This window comes from Diospyros lotus, chromosome 8, assembly GCF_014633365.1.
Source record: "Diospyros lotus cultivar Yz01 chromosome 8, ASM1463336v1, whole genome shotgun sequence".
Taxonomy (NCBI): Eukaryota; Viridiplantae; Streptophyta; class Magnoliopsida; order Ericales; family Ebenaceae; genus Diospyros; species Diospyros lotus.
The window spans coordinates 37,299,266-37,323,678 of NC_068345.1; the positions used below are offsets into that span (position 1 = coordinate 37,299,266).

Below are 24,413 nucleotides of genomic sequence, written 5' to 3' on the forward strand. Positions count from 1 at the left end.
GACGAGATGGGTAGGGAAAAAAACAAAAACTTTGTCAGAAAATGGATATAAAATATGGTACACAGGAAATGATCGAGCAAAAAATGGAGTGGGGATCATTATGGATAAAAGCTTAGTAGATGCGGTAGTGGATGTAAAGAGAATAGGGGATAGGATTATTATGGTGAACGTTATTCTAGGAAGAATGACTATGAATATCTTTAGTACATATTCATCACAGGCGGGGTTAGGTGAGGAGATAAAAGTAAAATTCTGGGAGGATCTAGAGGGACTCGTACAAATGATACCAAGAGGATAGAAAGTGATTATAGGAGGTGACTTAAATGGTCACGTGGGTAGAGACGGAAACGGCTATAGAGAGGTACATGGAGGGTATGGATTCGGGGAAATTAATAATGAGGGTAAGTCTATTCTAGATTTTGCAATGGCATATGGGCTCATCATAACCAATACTAGGTTTAAAAAACGGGACGAACACTTAATCACATATAAAAATGTCACATTAAGCACCCAAATAGATTACTTCCTCATGAGACAAGAGGACCGGGTATGTTGTAGGGATTGTAAGGTGATACTAGGAGAGTGTTTGACTACTCAACATAGACTTCTAGTACTTGACGTCCAAGTAAGAAATTGGAAGAGAAAAAATCACATAAAACAAAATCTAAGAATCAGGTGGTGGGATTTAAAAGGGGAGAAACAACTAATCTTCAAAAAAAAATTAAGGGGTAGAAGAGAATGGAATGGAGAAGGACAGACAAACCAAATGTAGAGAGAAATAGCTGATGCCCTGAGAAACACAGCAAAGGTAGTGCTTGGAGAGACAAATGGTAGAGCCCCTAACCTTAAGGGGTCTTGGTGGTGGAATGAAGAAGTGCAATTGAAAATTAAAAATAAGAAAAATTGCTATAAGGCTGTATATCAGTGCAACAATGAAGAAAATTAAAAAAAATATAAAGAATAAAAAAAGGCTGCAAAAAAATCTGTTAGTGAAGCAAGGTCAAAAGCATACGAGAATCTATATAAACGACTTGATACAAAAGATGGAGAAATGGATATATATAAATTAGTTAAAGCAAGAGAAAGAAGAACAAGTGATTTAAATCAAGTGAAATGCATAAAAGATGAAAATCAAAATGTATTAGTGAATAAGGGAGCGATTAAGGAGAGATGGAAGGAGTATTTCACAAAATTATTCAATGATGATGGCAACACAAGAGTTAGGTTGGGATATCTTAGTAACTCCGAAGGGAACGTGAGCTATACATTTTATCGACGCATAAGTCCAAATGAAATAAGACAAGTATTAAAAAAGATGAAAAATCATAAGGCGGTGGGACCGGATAATATACCAATAGAAGCATGGAAATGCATGAGAGAAGAGGGTATCTCTTGGCTAACGAAATTATTTAACGCGATTCTTAAATAAAAAAAGATGCCAGATGAGTGGAGGAATAGTACTTTGGTCCCTATATATAAGAACAAAGGAGATGTTCAAAACTGTGAAAATTACAGAAGAATTAAGTTAATGAGCCATACCATGAAACTCTGGGAGAGAGTAATAGAGCAGAGGCTCAGAAAAGAAACAGAGGTCTCAGAAAATCAGTTTGGTTTCATGCCTGGTAAGTCAACAACGGAAGCTATATACCTACTGAGGCGCCTAATGGAAAGGTATCGGGATTATCAGAAGGACCTACATATGGTGTTTATAGATCTAGAAAATGCCTATGATAGGATCCCTAGAGAAGTATTATGGAGGGTTTTAGAGAAGAAAGGAGTCCGAATAGCCTATATACAAGCCCTTAAGGACATGTATCATGGTGTAGAGATAAGGGTCAGAACATGCGGATGGAATACTGAACCGTTTAAAATTACAATAGGATTACATCAAGGTTCTACACTAAGTCCATACTTATTTGCTTTAGTAATGGATGAACTTACTAAAGATATTCAGACAGATGTGCCATGGTGTATGCTATTTGCAAACGGCATAGTATTGGTGGATGAAACAAAAGAAGGAGTGAACACTAAGCTTGAGTTATGAAGAAACAATTTAGAATCTAAGGGATTTAAATTAACTAGAAAGAAAACAGAATATATGGAATGTAAATTTAGTAAGAATGCAAGAGTTGAGGATGTTATAATAAAATTGGAAGACCAAATTTTACAAAGAAAAGACCATTTTCGATATTTGGGATCAGTGATTCAAAAAGATGGAGAAATTCACAAGGATGTCACACATAGAATTAAGGCAGTTTGGTTAAAATGGAGAAATGCATCGGGGGTGTTATGTGATGGTAAAATCCCATTAAAATTGAAAAGAAAATTCTATAGGACAGCTATAAGGCCAGTTTTATTGTACGGCTCAGAATATTTGGCAGTCAAATACCAACATGAGCAAAAGATGAGTGTAGCGGAGATGAGGATGTTAAGATGGATGTGCGGCCATATAAGAAAAGATAAAATTAAAAATGAAGTTATTCGTAATAAGATAGGAGTAGTGCCAATAGAGAAGAAGATGAGAGAGACTAGACTAAGATGGTTTGGTCATGTGAGAAGGAGACCAAGAGACGCTCATGTGAGGAGAGTTGATGAAATGGAACAATTAATCAAAAAAAAAAGATAGAGGCAGATCTAAGAAGACTTTGAGGGAGACATTAAAGTTTGATATGAAGTGTATGGATCTCAATGAAGATATGACAAAAGATAGAAATACATGGAAATCTAGAATTCATATAACTGACCCCACATAATGGGATAAAGGCTGGATATGTTGTTATTGTTGTAAAAATTGTGAAAACACCTCAATTAAAAAAAAAAAAAAACCCAAATCTAGATCTTTATTATTTGATCACCCTAGAACACTTCCTAGGGCATGCCTCCCTGTCCACGGCCTGAAGAAGAAGAAGGAGCCAGATAGCTTGATGAACCAGCTCAAGGATAGCCCAATGAAGACCCAACACCACCACCACTACCATGGCTTGTTGAAGGACCATCTTCACCCAGATAATAACTTGATGATGAAGCGCCTGTACCCAAAAAATATGATATCAATTCACCAAGATTTGAAAAATCTTTAAGACCCCCATAGCCTGAAAAAGCACCAGTGGCGGGATCACCCTTGCCGCCAACTGTAGTCGGAAAATTCTCAACATGGGGAGCATTGGCGACTAACTTCTCACGGTGCTTGCGGATCTTCTCCTTCAAATCTAGAAGCCAGACTTTCAGCTTCTGAGCATCTTCGGGGCTGAGTTCGTCAATGTTTGTGGTAGTCAGAAGCTTTGTTTGACGCTTTGCAGCAAGTTCTGCTAAATACTTTGCCCTTTCCTCCTCGATCTCTTTCTGAACCCTAAGCTGCATCAATTGCTGGTTAAGTGTCTCGATTCTCGCCTTAAGACGAGCATCTTCGATAGGATCTCCAGTTCCACCAATGGGTCGTTGGATGTCGGGGTTACGCAATCGATCAACGACTGCCTGAAAGTTAGGGTGTGCGAAAGCGAAAGGCTTGCCAGCCGACGAGAAGATGACGAGGCCAAGCTCCACGCCGCAAAGGGTGCATAGCTCACTGGCCTTCTTGTAGAGGCCAGCTCGACGTTTCGAGAAGGTGACGATAAGTTTTTCCTTTGTGTCGCGCCTTCTGGAAGTGTCGATTCTTCGTCGGCCTCTAGGTTGGTTGTTCTCCATGATCCTATGGTTTGTGAGAAATTAAAGGGAATATATAAGGAGTAAATGCTTAAAGGAGAAGTAATGCAACACAGAAAGCCGGACTACTGGGATGGCTTTGAATTGTATTGGTGGTCTCTATTTATAGAGGGAGATGAGTCTTGCATTACATGTGATTCTTATTATATTACCATATATGGAATTATCTATTTAGTAAATATTTTAGAGAATGGGTGGTGGTTATTACCATTACATTAAATATTTAAGGGCTTCTAGAGTGTTCCACTATTAATAATTGTTTTGAATTTTGGTTTCAGCTCACAACATTAGATATTTGGTGCCTAGGTTGCTGTTTTCCCCTTCATGGTTTGGGGTATGGCTTGGCCTTCATTTATAGTCGCTTCCCCGTTGGCTTTTGTTTTATAAATTTTTACTTGTAGAAAAAAAAAATGTTCTCCTCCATGACTGTAGTGATTCGCTTATTTGTGTGTATATATAATATATGTAATATATTATATGATAATAACATATATAATAAGAGAAGAAAACAAGCAGCCCAATCGAGAACACACACACCCCATTCCTCATCTCCATCCTTTTTAGGTAGCCATTGTTTAGGCAATAGCAACGGCGATTGAGAAAGTGAACTTTGAGAGCACCAAAATAGCAACGACAACTGAAAGCAACAATGAGGGAGCATTGGAGCATGATTGAGAAAGGGAACTTTGGGATTTGGGACTTTGGTCGCTAGAAATGTGTGTTCTCGGCCATTTTCTATAATTTGGGAAATACCCCGAAACATTTCACAAATTACAAAAAAAGCCCAAAAAGTGTTTCGAGCCGTCTTTGCCATTTTCAAAATTGGAAATGATTTGAAAACGTAGAAATAGTGCCTCCGAACCATTTTTGTGCTTTAGAGTTTGGTGCAATCCTTTTTATGGTGAGAAATATTCTATGATTCTTACATATTACTTACCATTTTAAGTTATATTTTCAGTATATATATATATGTATGTGTATATTTAAGAATATTGATATAATTAACCAACGAAAAGGAATTCTTGCTATACTACTACTTAAAAAATAAAGAGTAATTAATAGCATAAATTACCAACAAAGAAAATTAACTTTGGCGTTAGTTTCAATTTTAAAATGAACTTTTATAATTTTATCAATTGTGGCATCCCATTTTTTATTTAGTTTCAAATCAAGAAGTATTACCACTAATTGTCACTATTATATCATTAATATTAATTATAATTTCATCTAAAAGCTTAAGGTACATAATAAATAGAAAATTAACGTTATCTTTTATATTAGCAATTTTACTCTCAATAATTAAATTTTATCTTTATTTGTTGATGTAACATGTTATATTAGAAGGATTAATCCATAGATGACTTTGCAACAACTAGCCACAAAAGTAGGCAATGGGGGTGGCAAAACTTAACATGATTATTGTTTATGAGTAAAGTTATCCACCATTTGTTAAGGTTCTCCTCCCTTGCCCCTCATTGACCAATTGTTCTCAAACTAGTTATATATATATATATAATTAATTTTTCCAGAGTTAATTAGTTTTATTTTGTTTTAAATTTTAAATTGAGAATATGATTGGGACTTCTACAACATAAACTACACACATGAATAAAGTAATATTCTATGCAACTCTTTCCCTATTATATCATATTCTTTTTATTGTCTATTATTATCATTTTTCCAATCATGTTACCATATATAACAATATGTACCAAAAAGTTGCAAATTTTATTAACAGTAAAGGAAAACGCCACCCAAGCAAATTAAAAGATCTGCCCAACACAACCCAAAGACCAAAACCACTGCCAAAGATTAGACAAGAGACAAAAACCCAAAGAAAAAAAAAAAAAAGAAACTATAATGCTTGGAAATGTAACCCAAAACAAACCCACAAAAACAAAAAAGAAAAAAAAAATTCATTAGGGGAAGCTAATCACTACAATAAGACAACATTCCTCTAGATGCATATTAAAACAAAAGTACAAGCTTAGAACGATTGCTTTGCCAGTCTTACTAGTTAGGCTCATCTAGCGTAAGACGATTGCTTTATATTTAGAGTCTAGCTTTTGTTATTGTCTATTGCAGCTAAACTTGTTCTTGTTTGTAGGCTTCAGCTATAATATATAAATCTAGCAAAAAAAAAATCTATGGCACATTTGATATAATGGTTAAGCATCATAATATTGAAATATTAAGCATCAGAATATTGCACTAGACTTTAGAAACCATCTTTAAAATGTTATTTAGTGAAAACATGTTTTTCTAATTTGAGGCCCACTTTGACTCCTGTCAAAAACATATTTTTCTCTTTTACTTCTATTTTTTTCTAGTGTTTTATTCGTACCCACTCACCACACCTTCCAATCTTTTTCCCTGCCGCCTTTCGCCAATTCGACAACGAGCACAATTAGCCTTTTCTCTTGCCATCGTCATCCTTGCCACTTGCAACAAGAAGCATCACTAGCACTCTCTTCATGTCCTCTTGCCATCCTTACCCCTCCATTATCACCAGTACATCTCCTTTTGCCACTCTAATGAAAAACAACTCATTTCTTCATCAAGTTGCCCTAATTAACCATTCACCTCTCCTTTTGCCATTAATCTCTACATCTCTTATTTTAAGTAATTTTGAACGCAATTTCTTTTTTTTTTTTGAAGTCTAAAACTGGTTTCATATTTAATAAAAATCAACACGTTTTTTTATTTTTTTTCTGATTTTTTATAAAAATCAAAATATGAAAACAAAGATGAAAACTAAAAATGAGAAACAAAAAACATTCTCTATAAGTAAATATACCGTTAACTTTCTACAATTGTTCAAGCCACTCCATAGTCCAAAACTTCTTAGCTAGATATTTATATATGACAACACACACTAACCATATATTAAATATTTAAGTGTTTCAAAATACAAACATACATATTTAAACGTACTTCGTCACTCTTTATTATGAGACTAATTCCACTACAAGAAAACAACAAATTTGAGATGAATTTTGAGACAAAATTATCTATATAAAATTTGAGATAGATTTTAAGATAGATTTGAACTTATATATTTTAGGAAAACTTCTTAATTTCTAAATATCTTTTCGAGTTCTAGTGAATGCATTACTTCTCTAGTTAATGCATGCGTTGATTTATGTCTTTCAGATTGATGGCTAAGACTATTGGGTTTTCAACTCATTATTTTAACTCATTTTCCAACACTCCATCTCCAATAATTGATATAACTATTTCTTAGTTTGTAAGTGCAATGAATTGTAGTCGTTTTGAACAACAAGGAGTTGTAACAGCATGGTAGGTTCAAGAATAAAAGTGGAAATGGCATGATACCCCTTTATGCCATAGATATGTAAATGTTGGCCTTTATGAATTGCATTAGGGTAGTTTTTGAGAATTAAAAAGGGGAAAAGGCTTTACATTTTAGACTTTACTAAACGCGATTTGACTTTTTTTATATATTTCTGATTGTTACAAATAACAGGAGATAGCAAACACTCACTCAAGTAAAAAACACACACTGCTGAATAAAACTTAAATGACTGAGAGTATAAACATAAACAGCAGATATCAAAAACCAAAAACATAATAAGAGCCAAGAGATTTATAATGGTTCACCCTAAATAGGGGCTACGTCCACTTGAGTTCAAGTAAGAAGAGCTCACTGCACTAAATGAATAAATTTGATTAGACCCATACAAATAAGATCAAAACTGGACAATCCTACTTCTCTAAAAACGCTCAAAACCACTTAATACAGGTTAAGAGCTTATCTTAAACAAACTAGAGAACACAGAAGAATGAAAAACGAGAATGAAGACTATACAGAGCATTTACAGAGAGAGAGAGAATAAATCCTAACAAAAATGAACAACTCTTGGCCACCCCCTCTCTTTCTTCATCTCCCGATCACTTCACCAATCTCGAGGCCGCACGATAAGTAAGGCAATTGGACGACTGCGATGGCAAAGGATAAAGGCAACAACAACGGCTCAGATGACATCGTGCAACACGATCTGCAGCAAGCTAAGAGACAAATTAAAGGGCTTGGGCTTGGGCTTGGGCCAAAAAGTGGCTGCCAAAGTGGCCATCCAGTGGGCGCCCAAAGGGAAGCCCACGATTGCCAAGTGACCCCCCATCTTTTTGGCATCATTTGATGCTTCATTAAAACAACATTGATCAATGAAATAAACAATTTTCTATATCTTTCTCTCGAAATCTTAGGAGTAGAATACTGTCCCTACAAAATCGTCACCATCCATGAGTTTACAACCCCCATGTTCCCCCTTCAATCTCAATTCTCAAATCATACTGTGAAATCCCCTCACTTTCTCGGTGCTAAAACCTATCTCACCATGGTTTCTAACCAACACCACCACCATCCATTAGCACAGCATAGTTGTATCCCCTCAGCCTCCTTCATAGTTGCAAGTTAGGTTTTATCCTTGTGGTTTGTTGCGATAGCCCACCTGCCACTGCTTTCCCCCAATTAATCTTGACTGCCCCTGTCTTCTTCCCCTCATTTCACCCAAATCATTCTCTATTTTCCACTGTTTTTAGATTGCGAGGCCTCCCTCTTGTGCATTTTCAACGCTCCCATGGATGTCCCTCCTCATCCATTGTTTCCAGATTGCAACGCCCTTGTTTTAGACCCTGGTAATTGGTACTTGAAAGATCCCCCAGGATCTATCATTGACCCTTGTCTTTGATTCTACAGCGGCTGACCTAAATACATATCTCAAGCAGGTCGTGAACATCCTGGGGCATACTTCGGTGCTCCCCCCATGGGATCCTAGGAAACATTTACACAAGTATTGGTGGAGCTCACTATGATACTCGTACAGTGCAATATGTCCTTGTAGATCCCTCCTCAAACATCCCTGTGGGGAAGTCAAGTTGCAAATCATATCATTTTTGCCCTAAATTATCCTAGTATATCCATCAATGAAGACTACGTTATTTTATATGGTGGAACATCTCTTCAAACATTATTCTTAGCATCAAGTTCCAGATTGAAGTGCCCTAAATTTTTTTAATCAAAGGACATCCAGGTTAATTGTACCAAAATGTCACATGTGTTTTTAATTACAAATGTTAGTGTATAAACCTTTTTTTTCCTAACAAATAGAAGCAATAAGCATAACATTAATTCTTCCATTACAACAATCAAATCATATATATATATATAAATATATAACACCAAGATGACCAAGTTAATTATATCAAAATATCCTCGCAACTAATTAACAAATGTTATTGTCACATTATTCTGTATAAATTTTGCATAAACTTAATATTTCTTATTAAAAACAGTAAGATATATATATATATTTATATATGCATAAGATTCATTCTTTTAAATTTATTCTTTATTAGATCAATGGAACTACAGCACCCGCACTCAAACTGTAAAAACACATTGATCTCTTATTAATGGATCACCCTAAAACATCACTTCCTAAGGCATGCCTCCTAGGCCATGGCCCAAAGAACCAGCTCCAGCATAGCCAGAAGAAGACCCCGAACCAGCATCATCGCCAGCCACCGCTACAGTAGGGGGAGCGTTGGCGACCAACTTCACGCGGTGCTCACGAATCTTCTCCTTCACTTCCAGAAGCCAAGCCTTCAGCTTCTGGTTATCTTCGGGGCTAAGTTCGTCAATGTTTGTGTCAGCATCTTCAACAGGATCGCCAATCCCGCCAATGGGTTGTCTGGGGTCTAGGTTAAGGAATCGATCAACAACCATCTCAAAGTTGGGGTGACCAAAAGTGTAGAGCTCGCCAGAGGGCAAGGAAATGACGATGGCAACCTCAGCGCCACAAAGGGTGCAGAGCTCAGTGGCTTCCTTGTAAAGGTCATCTAGATATTTCAAGAATGTAGTGAGACGATCTTCCTCCCTTTCGCGCTTATTGGAAGTGTCATTTCTTTGTTGGCCTCCAATTTGCTTGTTCTGCATGTATGATTTACGAGAGAGAAGAGAGAACGAAGGAAATATATAGCTAGAGAGAAAAAGCTTCAGGGAAGCAAGCAAATGTCAAGAGTGATGGCTTTGCATTGTAGTGGGGCCTATTTATAAAGGAAGTCTTGTTTTACGTTACATATTTCAATTATCGTAATATTACAAAATATTATTTTATATTTATTTGTGATATATGACTTATATTATAATATATATCTTAACATCGAATATTTTGAAGAAAAAATATATGATATTGTTACTATATATGACTTTATCTATATATCAAATATTTGAGAGAAAATGCCATTCTTATTATCATATATGGCTTTATATATATGTAAAATATTTGAAAAACAAGGCCATATTTGTTTAATATTCACATTATATAAGAAGAAAGTGATCAATATTATTACTCTGTGGTTTTATCCATTCGTTAAATGTATGATGAAAGAGATCTTATCTTTATTGTATTCCACTATTAAAATTGTTTTGAATTTAAATTTTAGCTTAGAACCTGAAGGGTTGATCTTTTCGTGTTTTGGTTTTTAGTTTTTGATTTTCAATTCATTTTTAGTTTTGTATTTTGAATATCTGTTTTAACATTATTGAAAACATATTTTTTTTATTTGTAGCATTTTTCACGTTTTGAAAATTTTGAACATGTTTATTCTGAAAACAGTCAAAATGACTTTTTGTTATTTTGAGTTTTCTTTAAAAAAAAATTATTTTTTTAAAAAATGTGTTTTTAAAAATATAAAAATAAACGTCTTTTCAATGTTTTAAAAAATTAAAAACTGAAAACGACATAAAAATAGTAAAGAAAACATGACCTTAAATATTAAGTAATTTGAAAAGGCCTTCCCTAAGATTTTCCTTAATTACAAAGTCACCCTTACTATTTTGGAAATAGCAACGAGTACCCATTGTTTAGACAAACATGACAAATGTTATGAGTGAGGCAAATGCTAAAAGTGATGGCTTTGCATTGTAGTGCGGGCTCTATTTATAAAGGGAGTCTAGTTTTGCGTTACATATTAATATAGTTATCGTAATATTACGAAATATTGCTTTATATTTACTTACGTTATATGGTTTATATTACGATATATGACTATATCTTTACATTGGAAATTGAAAATGGCATAAAAATAGTAAAGAAAACATGGCCTTAAATATTGAGTAATTTGAAAAGGCCTCCCTTAAGGTTTTCCTTAATTGCAAAGTCAGCCCTAATATTTTTGGAAATAGCAGTGAGTACCCATTGTTTAGACAAACATGACAAATGTTATGAGTGAGACAAATGCTAAGAGTGATGGCTTAGCATTGTAGTGCGGGCTCTATTTATAAAGGGAGTCTAACTTTGCGTTACATATCACAATTATCATAATATTACGAAATATTATTTTATATTTACATACGATATATGGCTTATATTACGATATATGACTATCTTTACATCGAATATTTTGAAGAAGAAAGACGAGAGTACTGTTACCATATATGGCTTTATCTATATATCAAATATTTGAGAGAAAATGTCATTTTTATTATCATATATGATTTTTTGTATATGTTAAATATTTAAAAAACGAGACCATATTTATTTAGTATTCACATTATATTTGAAGAAAGTGATCAATATTATTAGTATATATGGTTTTATCTATACGTTAAATGTATGATGAAAGAGACCTTATCTTTATTATATTTCACTATTAAAATTGTTTTGAATTTAAGTTTTATCCTAGACACTACAAGAAACAAGATTTTTAGTGGAGGCCAAGACCGTCACTAAAAGTATAAAAACTCGTCACTAAAAGTTTTAGTGGCCACTAAATTGGCCGTCACAAGCTGTCACTAAAAAGTCTGTCACAAATAGTATTAGTGGCGATTATTAGTTGGCCATCACTAAAAATACCGTTTAATGGCGGCCGGAAGTGACGGTCACAAAATTTTTTTTAGTGACAACCGCAATCCTCCCCCACTAATGTCATTTTTTGTGACGGTCATGGCCGTCATAAATAACGACTCTTCAGTGACGGCCACCGTTGTCACAAGTAATGAATTTTTTGTGACGGTTTTGCTAGTTGTCACAAATGATTAGATTTTAGTAATAGCGTTGGCCGCCACAAAATGAACATTTTTTAGTAACCATATTATATTGGTTGCCACAAAAAGTGTTTGACAGATACTTTTAGTGAGAGTCATGGCTGCCACAAAAAAAGACATTTTTAGTGACCACTTTTTGTTGGCCGCCACAAAAAGTGATTTTTATAAAATTTTCCACAACCCATTGCTTGTTTTTCTATATTTTAAACCCTATTAATTTAATACATTATATCTAAAATAAACACCATTCTAATCATCAAGAAACTTCAGAAAACAACTCTAGTCAATTAATAATTGACTAGCACTTTACATTTACATTGTTATCAAAAAAAGATATCTATCAATTTACAATCACATTGTCATCAAAAAAAGACATCTAGCACTTTACATCAAAAAAAGACATCAAACAATTAAGTCTAGTCAATTGTTATTTCTAATCCTTCCTGCCCTAACATGTTCCATAAAAGCTTCAAAAATTGATTGCCTTTCTTTGACTTGGTCCAATTCTGTCGATAACGCTTCATTTTTCTCTTTCAAAAGTTGCATTTCATTTTTCAAACCATTATTATGCTGTCGCATTTGTTCTAGTTCTGTAACAAGCTCATGACGAGATGGAATCTTTCCAAGGACAGAAGAAGGAGTTGGTCCGAATCCATACCCACGAACACGTCCATGTCTTTCTCTTCCCATTACTTCAAAAAAAATTTCATTTTCATCAATAGCTTGAGAATGTTCTTCCTCAGCTCTTTGGATTACTAAAGATTGAATTTTTTCCTGAAATTAGATAATAAATAAAATAGATATGTTATAACAAAATATTAAAATATATATCACAATAACAACATAAACTGTTTAAAATAAAATTTACCACTATTTCTTTTGATGTGGAATCAACCATTGACCCGTCTTTTTTCTTGTGTGTCACCTTGAACATTTCCCATGCAGACGGTTCGTGTCCTAATATTTTAGACTGTATTAAATAGACAAGTTAATCAACAAAAAAAAAAAAAAAAAATTGTTAATGAGAAAGATGCATAAATGATTTAAATTATACCTGTTCAGCTCTAACTCGAGCAAAACTTCTAGTGCCTGTAGTTTTAGTTATTGTTTGCTTTGACCGATTAGACTTATTACGAGCACAAGAAACCTATATGTAAGACCAAATACAATAATCATGTTTTAAGCAATTAAGCTTGTTGGAGTGTGTTCACAAATAAGCTTTTAGTGGCCGCCATGTTAGACTGTCACAAATACTCCATTTTTAGTGGCCGCCATTCCTGGCTGTCACTAATAATGTACTTTTGGTGGCCTCCCATACTGACCCCCACAAATAAGCTTATTTTTTGTTAGAAATAATTCACTTTTAGTGGCCACCACACATGGCCATCACAAATAATCCACTTTTAGTGGCCGCCACACATGGCCCTCACAAATAATCCACTTTTAATGGCCGCCACACATGGCCCTCACAAATAATCTTTGTTTTTTTGTTAGAAATAATCCACTTTTAGTGGCCGCCACACATGGCCGTCACAAATAATCCACTTTTAGTGGCCGCCACACATGGCCGTCACAAATAATCCACTTTTAGTGGCCGCCACACATGGCCCTCACAAATAATCTTTGTTCTTTGTTAGAAATAATCCACTTTTAGTGGCCACCACACATGGCCGTCACAAATAATCCACTTTTAATGGCCGCCACACATGGCCCTCACAAATAATCTTTGTTTTTTTGTTAGAAATAATCCACTTTTAGTGGCCGCCACACATGACCGTCACAAATAATCCACTTTTAGTGGCCGCTACACATGACCCTCGCAAATAATCTTCTTTTAGTGATTGTAAATTTCGCCCATCATACAACTGAATGTCACAATAATGCACTTTTAGTGGCCATAAGTCATGGCCGTCACAAATAATGAGTTCTTTAGTGACCAATTTTTTTTGCCTCCACTAAACATGCTCTTTTACTGACAAACAGTTTATGATCGCCACTAATAGTTGTATTTATGACAAATATTTTTTGGCCGTCACTAAAAGTGGCCACTAAAAACTACTTTTCTTGTAGTGAGAACCTTAGGGGTTGTTCTTTTCGTGTTTCAGTTTTCAATTTTAAATTTTGAATTCATTTTTACTTTTATATTTTGAGTGTCTATTTTCAGATTGTTAAAAACATGTTCTTTTTATCTGTAGCGTATTTCACGTTTTAAAAATTTTGAATATGTTTATAATGAAAACAACTAAAATGACATTTTCACAAAAAAAAAAAAGGAAATTATTTTCAAAAATATGTTTTTTGAAAATATAAAAGTAAACACTTTTTTTTAAGTAAAAATAATATTAAAACAAAATAACGCCGAAACGACTACAACCAAGGCCAAGATATACTCCAACCATAAAAAAAACCAAGGGAAACATAGCACACCAATCACCATCTAGACCAAATAAAAAGAAAATAAAGAAATAAAGAAAATATATACAAAAGACAAAATATAGCTGTCGAGAACACCCAAACTGAAAAGAGCAACTACTCTGAGATCATTTTCAAAGGCATAACTGAAAAAGCACAATCCCATAAAAGTAAGATCACAGAGGAACAAGAGCTCAAAAACCACAAGCACCAAGCATGAAAATACATTATCACAACAAACAACCACCCCTTATGGGAGAATGGGTTAAACTCTTGGAAGCATCCAGATATGACGAAGGGCATGACTCTACAAAAATAACCTGAAATGAACAATCAACAAACGGGTCCAAACAGCACACTGAATCTGATTTGCCAACTGAGAAGCGGATCTCTCCTGATCCTAAAAACATCTACTGTTATGTTCCTTCCAAATATAATACACCAAGGCATGAAACACCAGCCTATTAGCCATCTACTCAGGGCCCTTTCTGCTCCATCTATCAGCTACTCATAGCACACATGTATCACATCGACACTATGGCCAACTGAATTTCTTGGTTCTACAAAAAAAAGCCAGCACCTCTCAAGAAAATGGACACTCAAAAGAGAGATAATAATGACTTTTTGCATCAGTCCTGCAAATAAAACATCTATTCGAAAAAGAAAAAAATAGGTTAGTACAATCTAGAGTAGATAAACGCTCTCGAATTGCCAACCAGAGAATAAACTTATGGGTTGGGATACCCTCAGAAGACCACACTAGCCTACACCAAGAAACTCTCGGGCGTTGAACTTGAAGATCCTGGAATGCTGCCCTGACAGAAAACTCCCCATTCGAGGTCGAACGCCAACATGGCTCGTCTCGACTCTCAACACGAGAAAGATAGTTGTATCAGGTCAGAGTCCAAGAAAAAAGAGGTCTCGGGCCAGATCCAAGAGCCATCTTCAATAAAATCCGCTACCTTAGCTAAACTAGCAATACCTAATGCCAAGGCAATTGGCCAGAGAAACGATCAATGAGAACACCTAACGGGTGCCACTGATCATGCCAAAGAAAGGTACTATATATGACCGTCCCCAATCCTCCAACCAAACCGGGATCTCATAACACCTCTTAGAGAGAGTAACTTCCTCTAGTACCATGGGCAAGCATAAGGTGTTTTAAGCAGGTAAAAACACTCCCCTTTAATCCGATATGAATAAAGCCATTTAACCCAAAGGGACCCCCTATCCTTTAAGAGCAAATGCCAAATTAACTTGGCCACCAATGCTTGATTCCAAATATAAAGAGGGTTCATACCCAAACCTCTATGCTCTTTAGAGTAGCAAATCTCTCTCCACGCCTACCTTATCGATGATGAGCCGACAACTAGCATAGGAAAGTTTGGAAGACAACAAAGGCACCCCCAAATATCTCATAGGCAAGTTGCCTTTCTGAAACCCCGAGGCATTGAATATTTCTTCTCTCAAAGATTCATCCTTACAAGAAATAAAGCAATCACTCTTCGAAGAGTTAGAGTTGAGACCAGACATAGTAGAGAACGTCTCCAGGAAAGACTTCAATACATTCACTGAAGCAGGGTCTCCATGAGAGAACAAAAGCAGGTCATCTACAAACATAAGCATCACCAGCCAAGACTGCTCGCATTTCCAATGAAACTGGAAGTTCGAATTCATCGTACTTTGACACACAATACCATGCAAGACTTGTATCACAAGAACATTCGGTAAGGGGACAGAGGGTCCCCTTGCCTTAGACCTTGACCCCTATGAAAAAACCCATTAACCTACCCATTAATCTTAATCGAATAGCGAGGAGTCGTAACACATTCACGAATCCAAGAACAAAATTGCGGAGGGAAATTCATTAAATTAAGAACCATTAGAAGGAAATTCCACTCCAGTGTATCATACGCTTTAACTAAATCCACGTTCATCACACAGCGAGGAGGACCCTTATGGAGATGGTATTGAAAAACCAACTCTTGGGCTAGAAGGACATTATCGCTAATAGTCCGCCCTGGCACAAATGTCGCTTGAGCTTCATCCACCAAACCCACAAGCACTGGCTTAATCCTATTGGCCAATATTTAGCTAAACACATTTTTAATGTCTTAGAAAATTAAAAATTGAAAACAATAAAGAGAATATAGCCTTAAATATTGAGTAATTTGAAAAGGCCTCCCCTAAGGTTTTCCTTAATTTCAAAGTCACTCCTAAGGTTTTGGAAATAGCAGTGAATATCCATTGTTTAGACAAACATGACAAACGTTATGAGTAAGGCAAAAATGACAAATATGCCCCTAGTTTTAGGAAAATAAAAAGAAAAAAAGAAACATTTAGTTTCGCAATTTAGATAAATGTAGGTTGGTTGTTCTCCATGATCGTATGGTTTGTGAGAAATTGAAGGGAATATATAAGAAGTAAATGCTTCAAGGAGAAGTAATGCAACACAGAGACCGGACTACTGGGATGGCTTTGAATTGTATTGGTGGTCTCTACTTATACAGGGAGATGAGTCTTGCATTACATGCGAGATTCTTATTATATTACCTCGTATGGAATTATCTATTTAGTAAATATTTTAGAGAATGGGTGGTGGTGTGGCTATTACCATTTATAGCTTTACATTAAATATTTAAGGAAAGAGGCATTATCTCTAGAGTACTGTTCCACTATTAATAATTGTTCTGAATTTTGGTTTCAGCTCACAACATTAATTAAATGTTTGGTGCAATCCTTTTTATGGTGAGAAATATTCTATGATTCTTACTTACTACTTACCATTTCTAGTTATATTTTCAATATATACATATATGTATATTTATGAATAGGAATATCAATATAATTAACGCACGAAAAGAAATTCCTGCTATACTAATTAAACAAATAAAAAGTAGTAACATAAATTATCAAAAAAGAAAATTAAGATTGCGTTTTCTTTACTATTTTCAAGTTATTTTTAGTTTTTAATTTTCCACAATAATAAAAACACCTTCTCTTTACAATTTTTAAAAATGTATTTTTGAAAACAAAAAAAAAATTATAAAAAAAAACTCAAAACAACAAAAAGTTATTTTTGAGTGTTTTCATCCAAAACAAACTCTAAACACAAAACATATTTATTTATTCATATTTTATTATTGTAATGAAAACAATATTACAAAATTCATTAACTTTAAAATGTATATATTTTTTAATAATATATTAACATTAAATATTTTTAATTTACTGAATCATCAAATTTATTGAATAAAATGTTATTAAAAAATTATTTTTAAAATTTCAAAGAGAATGTATTTTCTAATTTTCTGTTTTGAGAATAGTTTTTAAAATGACAAAGAAATTGCATTTTTAATTTTCTAAAAACAGACTACTAAAACAGAAAAGTAAAAATGAATTCAAAACTCAAAATTAAAAATTGAAAAACAAAGAGGACGCAACCTAACTTTTAGGTTGTTTTCAATTTTAGAATGAACTCATAATTTTATCAATTGTGATATCCCATTTTTTATTTAGTTTCAAATCAAGGCTACCAGTAATTGTCACTAATATTGTAGAATTGTTAATCATAGTCTCATCTAAAATCTTAAGGTAGTAAATAGAGAATTGACCTTATTTTTTACATTAGTAATTTTACTTTCAACAATTAGATTTTATCATTACTTCTTGTTGATGACTTTGCAAGAACTAGTCACAAAAGTAGGCAACGGGGTGACAAAACTCAACATGAATATTGTTTATGAGTAAAGTTATCCACCAATATTTGTGAAGGTTCTCATCCCTTACACCTCATTGACCATTCTATGCAACTCTCTCCCTATTATATCATATTCTTTTTTATTGTCTATTATTATCAATTTTCCAATCATGTTACCATATATAAAAATTTGTATCAAAAAGTTGCAAATTTTATTAATAATAAAGGAAAACACCACCCAAACAAATTAAAAGATCTGCCCAAACACAACCCAAAGACCAAAACCACTGCCAAAGATTAGACAAGAGACAACCCCCCAAAAAGAAACTATAATGCTTGGAAATGTAACCCATAACAAACCCACAAAAACAAAAAGAAAAAAGAAAAAAAAATCTTTAGGGGAAGCTAGTCAATACAACAAGACATTCATCTAGATGCATTAAAATAAAAGCACAAGCTTAGGACGATTGTGTTGAGAGTCTTAGCTAGAGTACTCATCCAGTGTAAGACGATTGCTTTACATTTAGAGTCCAACTTTTGTTACTGTCTATTGCAGCTGAACTTGCCTTTCTACCATCAGTGGCGGAGCCACATACAGCCAAGAGTGGGCCATTGCCCACTCTAAATTTCTCAAATTTCACTGACTCTAACATAGCATATGTCTCAAGTCTTAATTTGCTTAAATGTTTTACTTTTCATAAGCATATATTTGGTTATGGATTAGTTTCTTAATTACCATCTTTTGTTTTGTTTCTGGAAGCTAGTTGCCTAGCCTTTATTATTTGACTTTATGAAAAATAAAATAAGAAGACTACCTTTATAATGTAATTAGATGAGTTTAATTGAGTAGAAATACAATTATCATAATATTGCAAAATTATTTTCTTAATCTCTTTTTTCCATTTTAGATATTTTGAAGAGATTTTGAACTGAATTTTAGGGTTTTTTAAAAAAGGATTTAGGGGTTTAAGGTTGAAGTTTTTTTTTGAAGAATTTAGAGACTGAATTTTGGGACATTTTTGAAGGATTTAACGACTGAATTTTGAGGGATTTATGGACTGATTTTTTAGGATTTTTTTGAAATATTTAGGGACTATTTTTTTCTTGCCATTTTAAAAATTTTAGATTTGCAATTTGAAATATCCTTGAAACATATATTATTGATATGTATAGTGACAAGAATTTTGAAGGATTACGAGGCTTTAGTGATCTTACACAGAAGTTGGTAGCGATGAAAAAAAATTATGTATATCCATTAGTTTATGTATTTGTGACACTAGTATTAATTCTGCCATAAAGCTTGTCAAGACCCAATGCACAATCAAATTAGAGATCAATAGTTAAGTGACACTTTAGTTATGTATATTGAAAATAATATATTTAATAAAATTGATAATAATGTCATTAATGCAATGTTATCAAAATATAAATACGTATCGAGAATAATTATAATAATTTATTGATATATTTTTTTAGTATTATGCATGTAATTTTATTTTTTTTTACTATTTTTATTTTTGCCCACTCAACTAAAAATTTCTAACTTCGCCGCTGTCTACCATTGTACGTGGCGCCCTTTGCTTTGGTTGGTTGTGTTCTTGTTTGTAGGCTTCATCTAAAATATATCAATCTAGCCAAAAAAAAAAAAAATTCTATGGCACATTTGATGTAATGGTTAAGCATCATAATATTGAAAGATCAAGCAATTAAAATTTCTTTATAGGATAATTCTTTATAGGATGAGTCATTATCTATTTTGGTTGGTTTTGTCCAACCTACTAGCAGGAAATCTACAAAGCCATTTTTTTATAGGATAATTCTTCAAAAAAATTACACGAAGAAAGAGAGACAAACATAAAAAAACTTAAAGTTTTTTACTCATAGAAAATTAGAGTAATTTTTCAGAAAGTATCTTGATAGATATAAAAAATTGAAAGTCATGTTCAAAATGATTTTTTTCTCAAAATTGAAAAATAGAAAATAACTTTTTTGTTTTTTAAAATTGTAATAGACCTTAGAAAACAGCTTAAAGATACTATTTAGTGAAAATACGCTTTTCTAATTTGAGTCTCACTTTGAATTATGTCAATAACAATTTTTTCTTTTACTTCTCTCTTTCTTTTTTTTAATGTTTTATTCATACCCACCCACCCACTTGTCACACCTTCCAATTTTTTTCCCTGTCGCCCGTTGTCACTTCAACAATGAGCACAATTGACCTCTTCTCTTACCATCATTATCCTCGCCACTTATAACAACAAGCACCCTTTTCTTGTCCTCTTGTCATCCTTATCTCTCGATTAGCACCACCACACATTTCTTTGCCATTACGACGACAACAACTCATTTCTTCATCAGATTTCCCTATTCGTCCACCTCTACCCTTGTCGTCAATTTCTACACTTTTCTTTTACATAATTTTGAACGCATTCTCTTATTTTTTGAAGTATAAAACTGGTTTCATATTTAATAAAAATTAACCTTTTTTATTTTTTTTCTGATTTTCTATAGAAATAAAAATATAAAAATAAAGATAAAAACTGGAGATAAAAAAACAAAAAATAAGGAAACATACCTTAACTTTTTATTCAAGAACAATTGTTCAAGTCACTTCATATTCCATAACTTTTTAGATAGATATTTATAGGACCATACACACTAACCATATTTACTAGTAGATATATTTAAACATATATGTCTAAATATGTATTTATTTTAAATTAATTAAATGATATGTCAGGTTTGTATAAATGGGTCACGAGTTCGATCATCACTTTGCGTAATGAGGTAAATTCTCACACTTACAATTTACCTCTTTTGTCGAAATTGAAGACATGAGCGACGGGAGTCACTCAAAGACGATTAATCAAGTAGACATATTCTATTATAAGACTATTTTTTTTTTTATTAAAGTACGCACTTTTCAAGGCACCCCATGCCTGGGTGTCTTGGCCTCAACTCTGGATTTTGTACTTTGCTTAGGCGGCATCACCCATAGTTATGATTTTGTTGTGTCTTAATCTGTTGTCTAACTCTTTGTTTGCAGCCACTTGTTGCTCTATTTTTGCCTTGTCATTTGCAAGTTTTAAGTTTTTTATAATAGATTTTAATGTGGTAAAATTAATTTTTTTTCGAGTAGTTCTTAAATGGTATTGCAACAACAATGGACACCTCACTTTCCATTTTTAAATAATTTGGTTGTTTCCAGGTAAGATCTCTTATCTTCACATTTTTGTGGTAGATAGAACAATAATAGTTAGAATTCACTTTTTAAATTTTTAGATAAAATTTAACATAAAGAGTTTTGGTGTTGTGGTAAAATTATTTGAGAAATAAATTATATTTTAAAGATTATGAGTTTAAATTTTGTCAATATATTTAATTTTTATTTTTTAAGCAAGATACATAAAATATATTTAAAAAAAACACTTTATCGATAGTATTGCACAAAGCCAATGGTGTTTACTTATATAATACTAGAAGTGTGGTCTTACACGCAAATAAAAAAATAAAGTATTTTAAATAAGGATTTGTTAGGTGGGAATTGATAGTTATGGTCTACTTTTTAAAATTAATTCTTAATTCTAGAATTAATAAATTTCAAAATTAATTCTAGAATTAAGTATTAACTAAGTATATTATGTTGTATAATTTAAATAAAATTAAATGTAAATAAAATAAAGAGAGAATATAATTCTACTTAAAAGGATTTAGCTTACAATCCTGTGTAGTGATATAGAAGTGGTGAGAGTCCACAACGACAATGAAAATTGGTGGCAAGGAGAGAGAGAGAGAGAGAGAGAGAGAGAGAGAGGTGAGGGTATTTTTCTCCACAAACAAATATTATCAAGTTGTGGAATTCATTTCCAAATTCTAATCGAATTTGTGTTAGTAAAGCTGAATTCCACGGAATTCAATTTTGAATTCCAAAGTTTTTTCATTAATTCCAAACATACAAGTTAGAATTGGAAATGAATTCCACAAAATTTCATGAAATTCATTCATTCATTCCAAATAGGGGGAATTAAGGAGAGGTATGTACACAAAATACATGTTATAATTAACTTCTCCATGTTAGAAACCCAGAATAGTTACTACTAGCGCATCTAAACAAATATCAAATCTATTAATAAAAGGTATGATTTCGCTTCTTGAACTGGTTGGAGCCTCCCACAGTGCAATAGATCTAGCAACTCTTATCTCCAAGATTCAACTTAGCTTGGATTTGATCTCGTTCCCTCATAGTTTTGCATTAATCAATGGGAACCAATTACGTACTTCTCAAACTCATATCTAGATGCCCAATATTTCAATAGTGTATATATGTATTTTAATTATGAATGTCTTAATATTTGAACTCAAATCCGTTGAACTTCTTAACTTAATTATGTCGTTTAGGAAAACTTCTTAATTTTTAAATGTCTTTTGGAGTTCCTAGTGAATGCATTACTTCTCTAGTTAATGTATGCCTTGATTTAAAGAAATTATATTCTCAGCTCATATTATTGCTCTGCAGCGCCCACACTTAATATTCCTCAACTATCTTGAGGAATATTACCCTTATGGCAGCCCACTTTGTCTTCCTTTCTTATTTACTCTCCATAGCCATTTCTCCGATCACTTACAGCCATTTTTTTCCTCTTTCTCATTCTCTTCGACTTTCTTCTATACAATGGATGATTATATAAAAACGTTTTGGATTCGTAAATAAAATGGGTTATCGACGATGTTTGTTACCTCTAACGAGAAAATGCTCAGAATCGATATGGCCAGACCTCGATCGAGGAAGGACAGGTTCCCGACCATGGGGGCTTCCCCAACACCTCACAGTCAGGAAACCCAGGCTTTGCCGTCTGTGAGGGGTTTGGAAGCCTGAGGTCCTCGAGGGGTCAAGGGTCAGAATAAAAGTGGGTTACCGATAACTATTTCTGAGATTGTAAGTGTAAAGAATTATAGTTGTTTTGAACCACAGGGAGTTGTAACGACAGGGTAGATTCAAGAATAAAAGTGGAAATGGCATGATACCCCTTTATGCAATAGATATGTAAATGTTGGCATTTATGAATTCCATTAGGATAGTTTGGAGAATTAAAAAGGGAACAGGGCTTTACATTTTAGGCTTCACTAAACCTGATCGACTTTTTTATAGTAGTGTTGTTTCCTAAGGCAATAGTGGTATATATTTCTGATCAATGAAATAAACAATTTTCTATATCTTTCTCTATTTTCTGTTTCTGTTTCTTCACCCCTGTTTTTAGATTGCGAGGCTTCCCCCTTGCGCATTTTGAACACTCCCATGGAAAGATCTCACAGGATCTATCATCCATTGTTTCCAGATTGCAACACCCTTGTTTTAGACTCTGGTTTGGTACTTGAAAGATCTCCCAGGATCTATCATTCACCCTTGCCTTTGATTCTAGAGCGGCCGACCGAAATATATCTCAAGCAGGTCGTGAACATCCTGGGGCATACTTCGGTCCTCCGCCCATGGGATCCCAGGAAACATTTACACAAGTATTGATGGAGCTCACTATGGTACACGGTGCATTTATGTCCATGTAGATCCCCCCTCAAACATCCCTGTGGAGAAGTCAAGTTGCAAATCATATCATTTTCTCCCTAAATTATCCTTGCAGATCCATGAAACTGTAAATCATATCATTTATTCTAAATTTATTCTTTATTAGATCAATGGAACTACAGCACCCGAACTCAAACTGTAAAAACACATTGATCTCTTATTAATGGATCACCCTAAAACATCACTTCCTAGGGCATGCCTCCTAGGCCATGGCCCAAAGAACCAGCTCCAGCATAGCCAGAAGAAGACCCCGAACCAGCATCATCGCCAGCCACCGCTACAGTAGGGGGAGCGTTGGCGGCCAACTTCGCGCGGTGCTCACGAATCTTGTCCTTCACTTCCAGAAGCCAGGCCTTCAGCTTCTGAGTATCTTCGGGGCTAAGTTCGCCAATGTTGGCGTCAGCATCTTCAACAGGATCGCCAATCCCGCCAATGGGTTGTTTCGGGTCGAGGTTAAGGAATCGATCGACAACCATCTCAAAGTTGGGGTAACCAAAAGTGTAGAGCTCGCCAGAGGGCAAGGAGAGGACGATGGCAACCTCAGCGCCGCAAAGCGTGCAGAGCTCAGTGGCTTCCTTGTAAAGGTCATCTAGATATTTCAAGAATGTAGCGAGATGATCTTCCTCCCTTTGGCTCTTCTTGGAAGTGTCATTTCTTTGTTGGCCTCCAATTTGCTTGTTCTCCTCCATGTATGATTTATGAGAAAGAAAAGAGAACGAAGGAAATAGCTAGAGTGAAAAAGCTTCACGGAAGCAAGCAAATGCTAAGAGTGATGTCTTTGCATTGTAGCAGGGGGCTCTATTTATAAAGGGAGTCTAGCTTTCTGTTACATTTTACGTTTTCGTAATATTACGAAATCACATATTACAGATATTGTAATATTACGAAATCACATATTACAGATATTGTCATATTACGAAATATTGCTTTATATTTACTTACGATAT

General features: G+C 34.1%; 2 protein-coding genes across 2 annotated transcripts; both read right to left on the bottom strand.

Annotated features, from left to right (window-relative positions):
- Positions 1-2,934: 2,934 nt before the first annotated feature.
- Positions 2,935-3,684, bottom strand: LOC127808630 (agamous-like MADS-box protein AGL29). The gene has a single exon (XM_052347200.1). The coding sequence runs from the start codon at positions 3,682-3,684 to the stop codon at positions 2,935-2,937; it is 750 nt and encodes a 249-aa protein (XP_052203160.1).
- A 19,970-nt stretch (positions 3,685-23,654) lies between these two features.
- Positions 23,655-24,155, bottom strand: LOC127808631 (agamous-like MADS-box protein AGL62). The gene has a single exon (XM_052347201.1). It carries the CDS (start codon positions 24,153-24,155, stop codon positions 23,655-23,657), a length of 501 nt encoding a protein of 166 aa, XP_052203161.1.
- Positions 24,156-24,413: the final 258 nt, after the last annotated feature.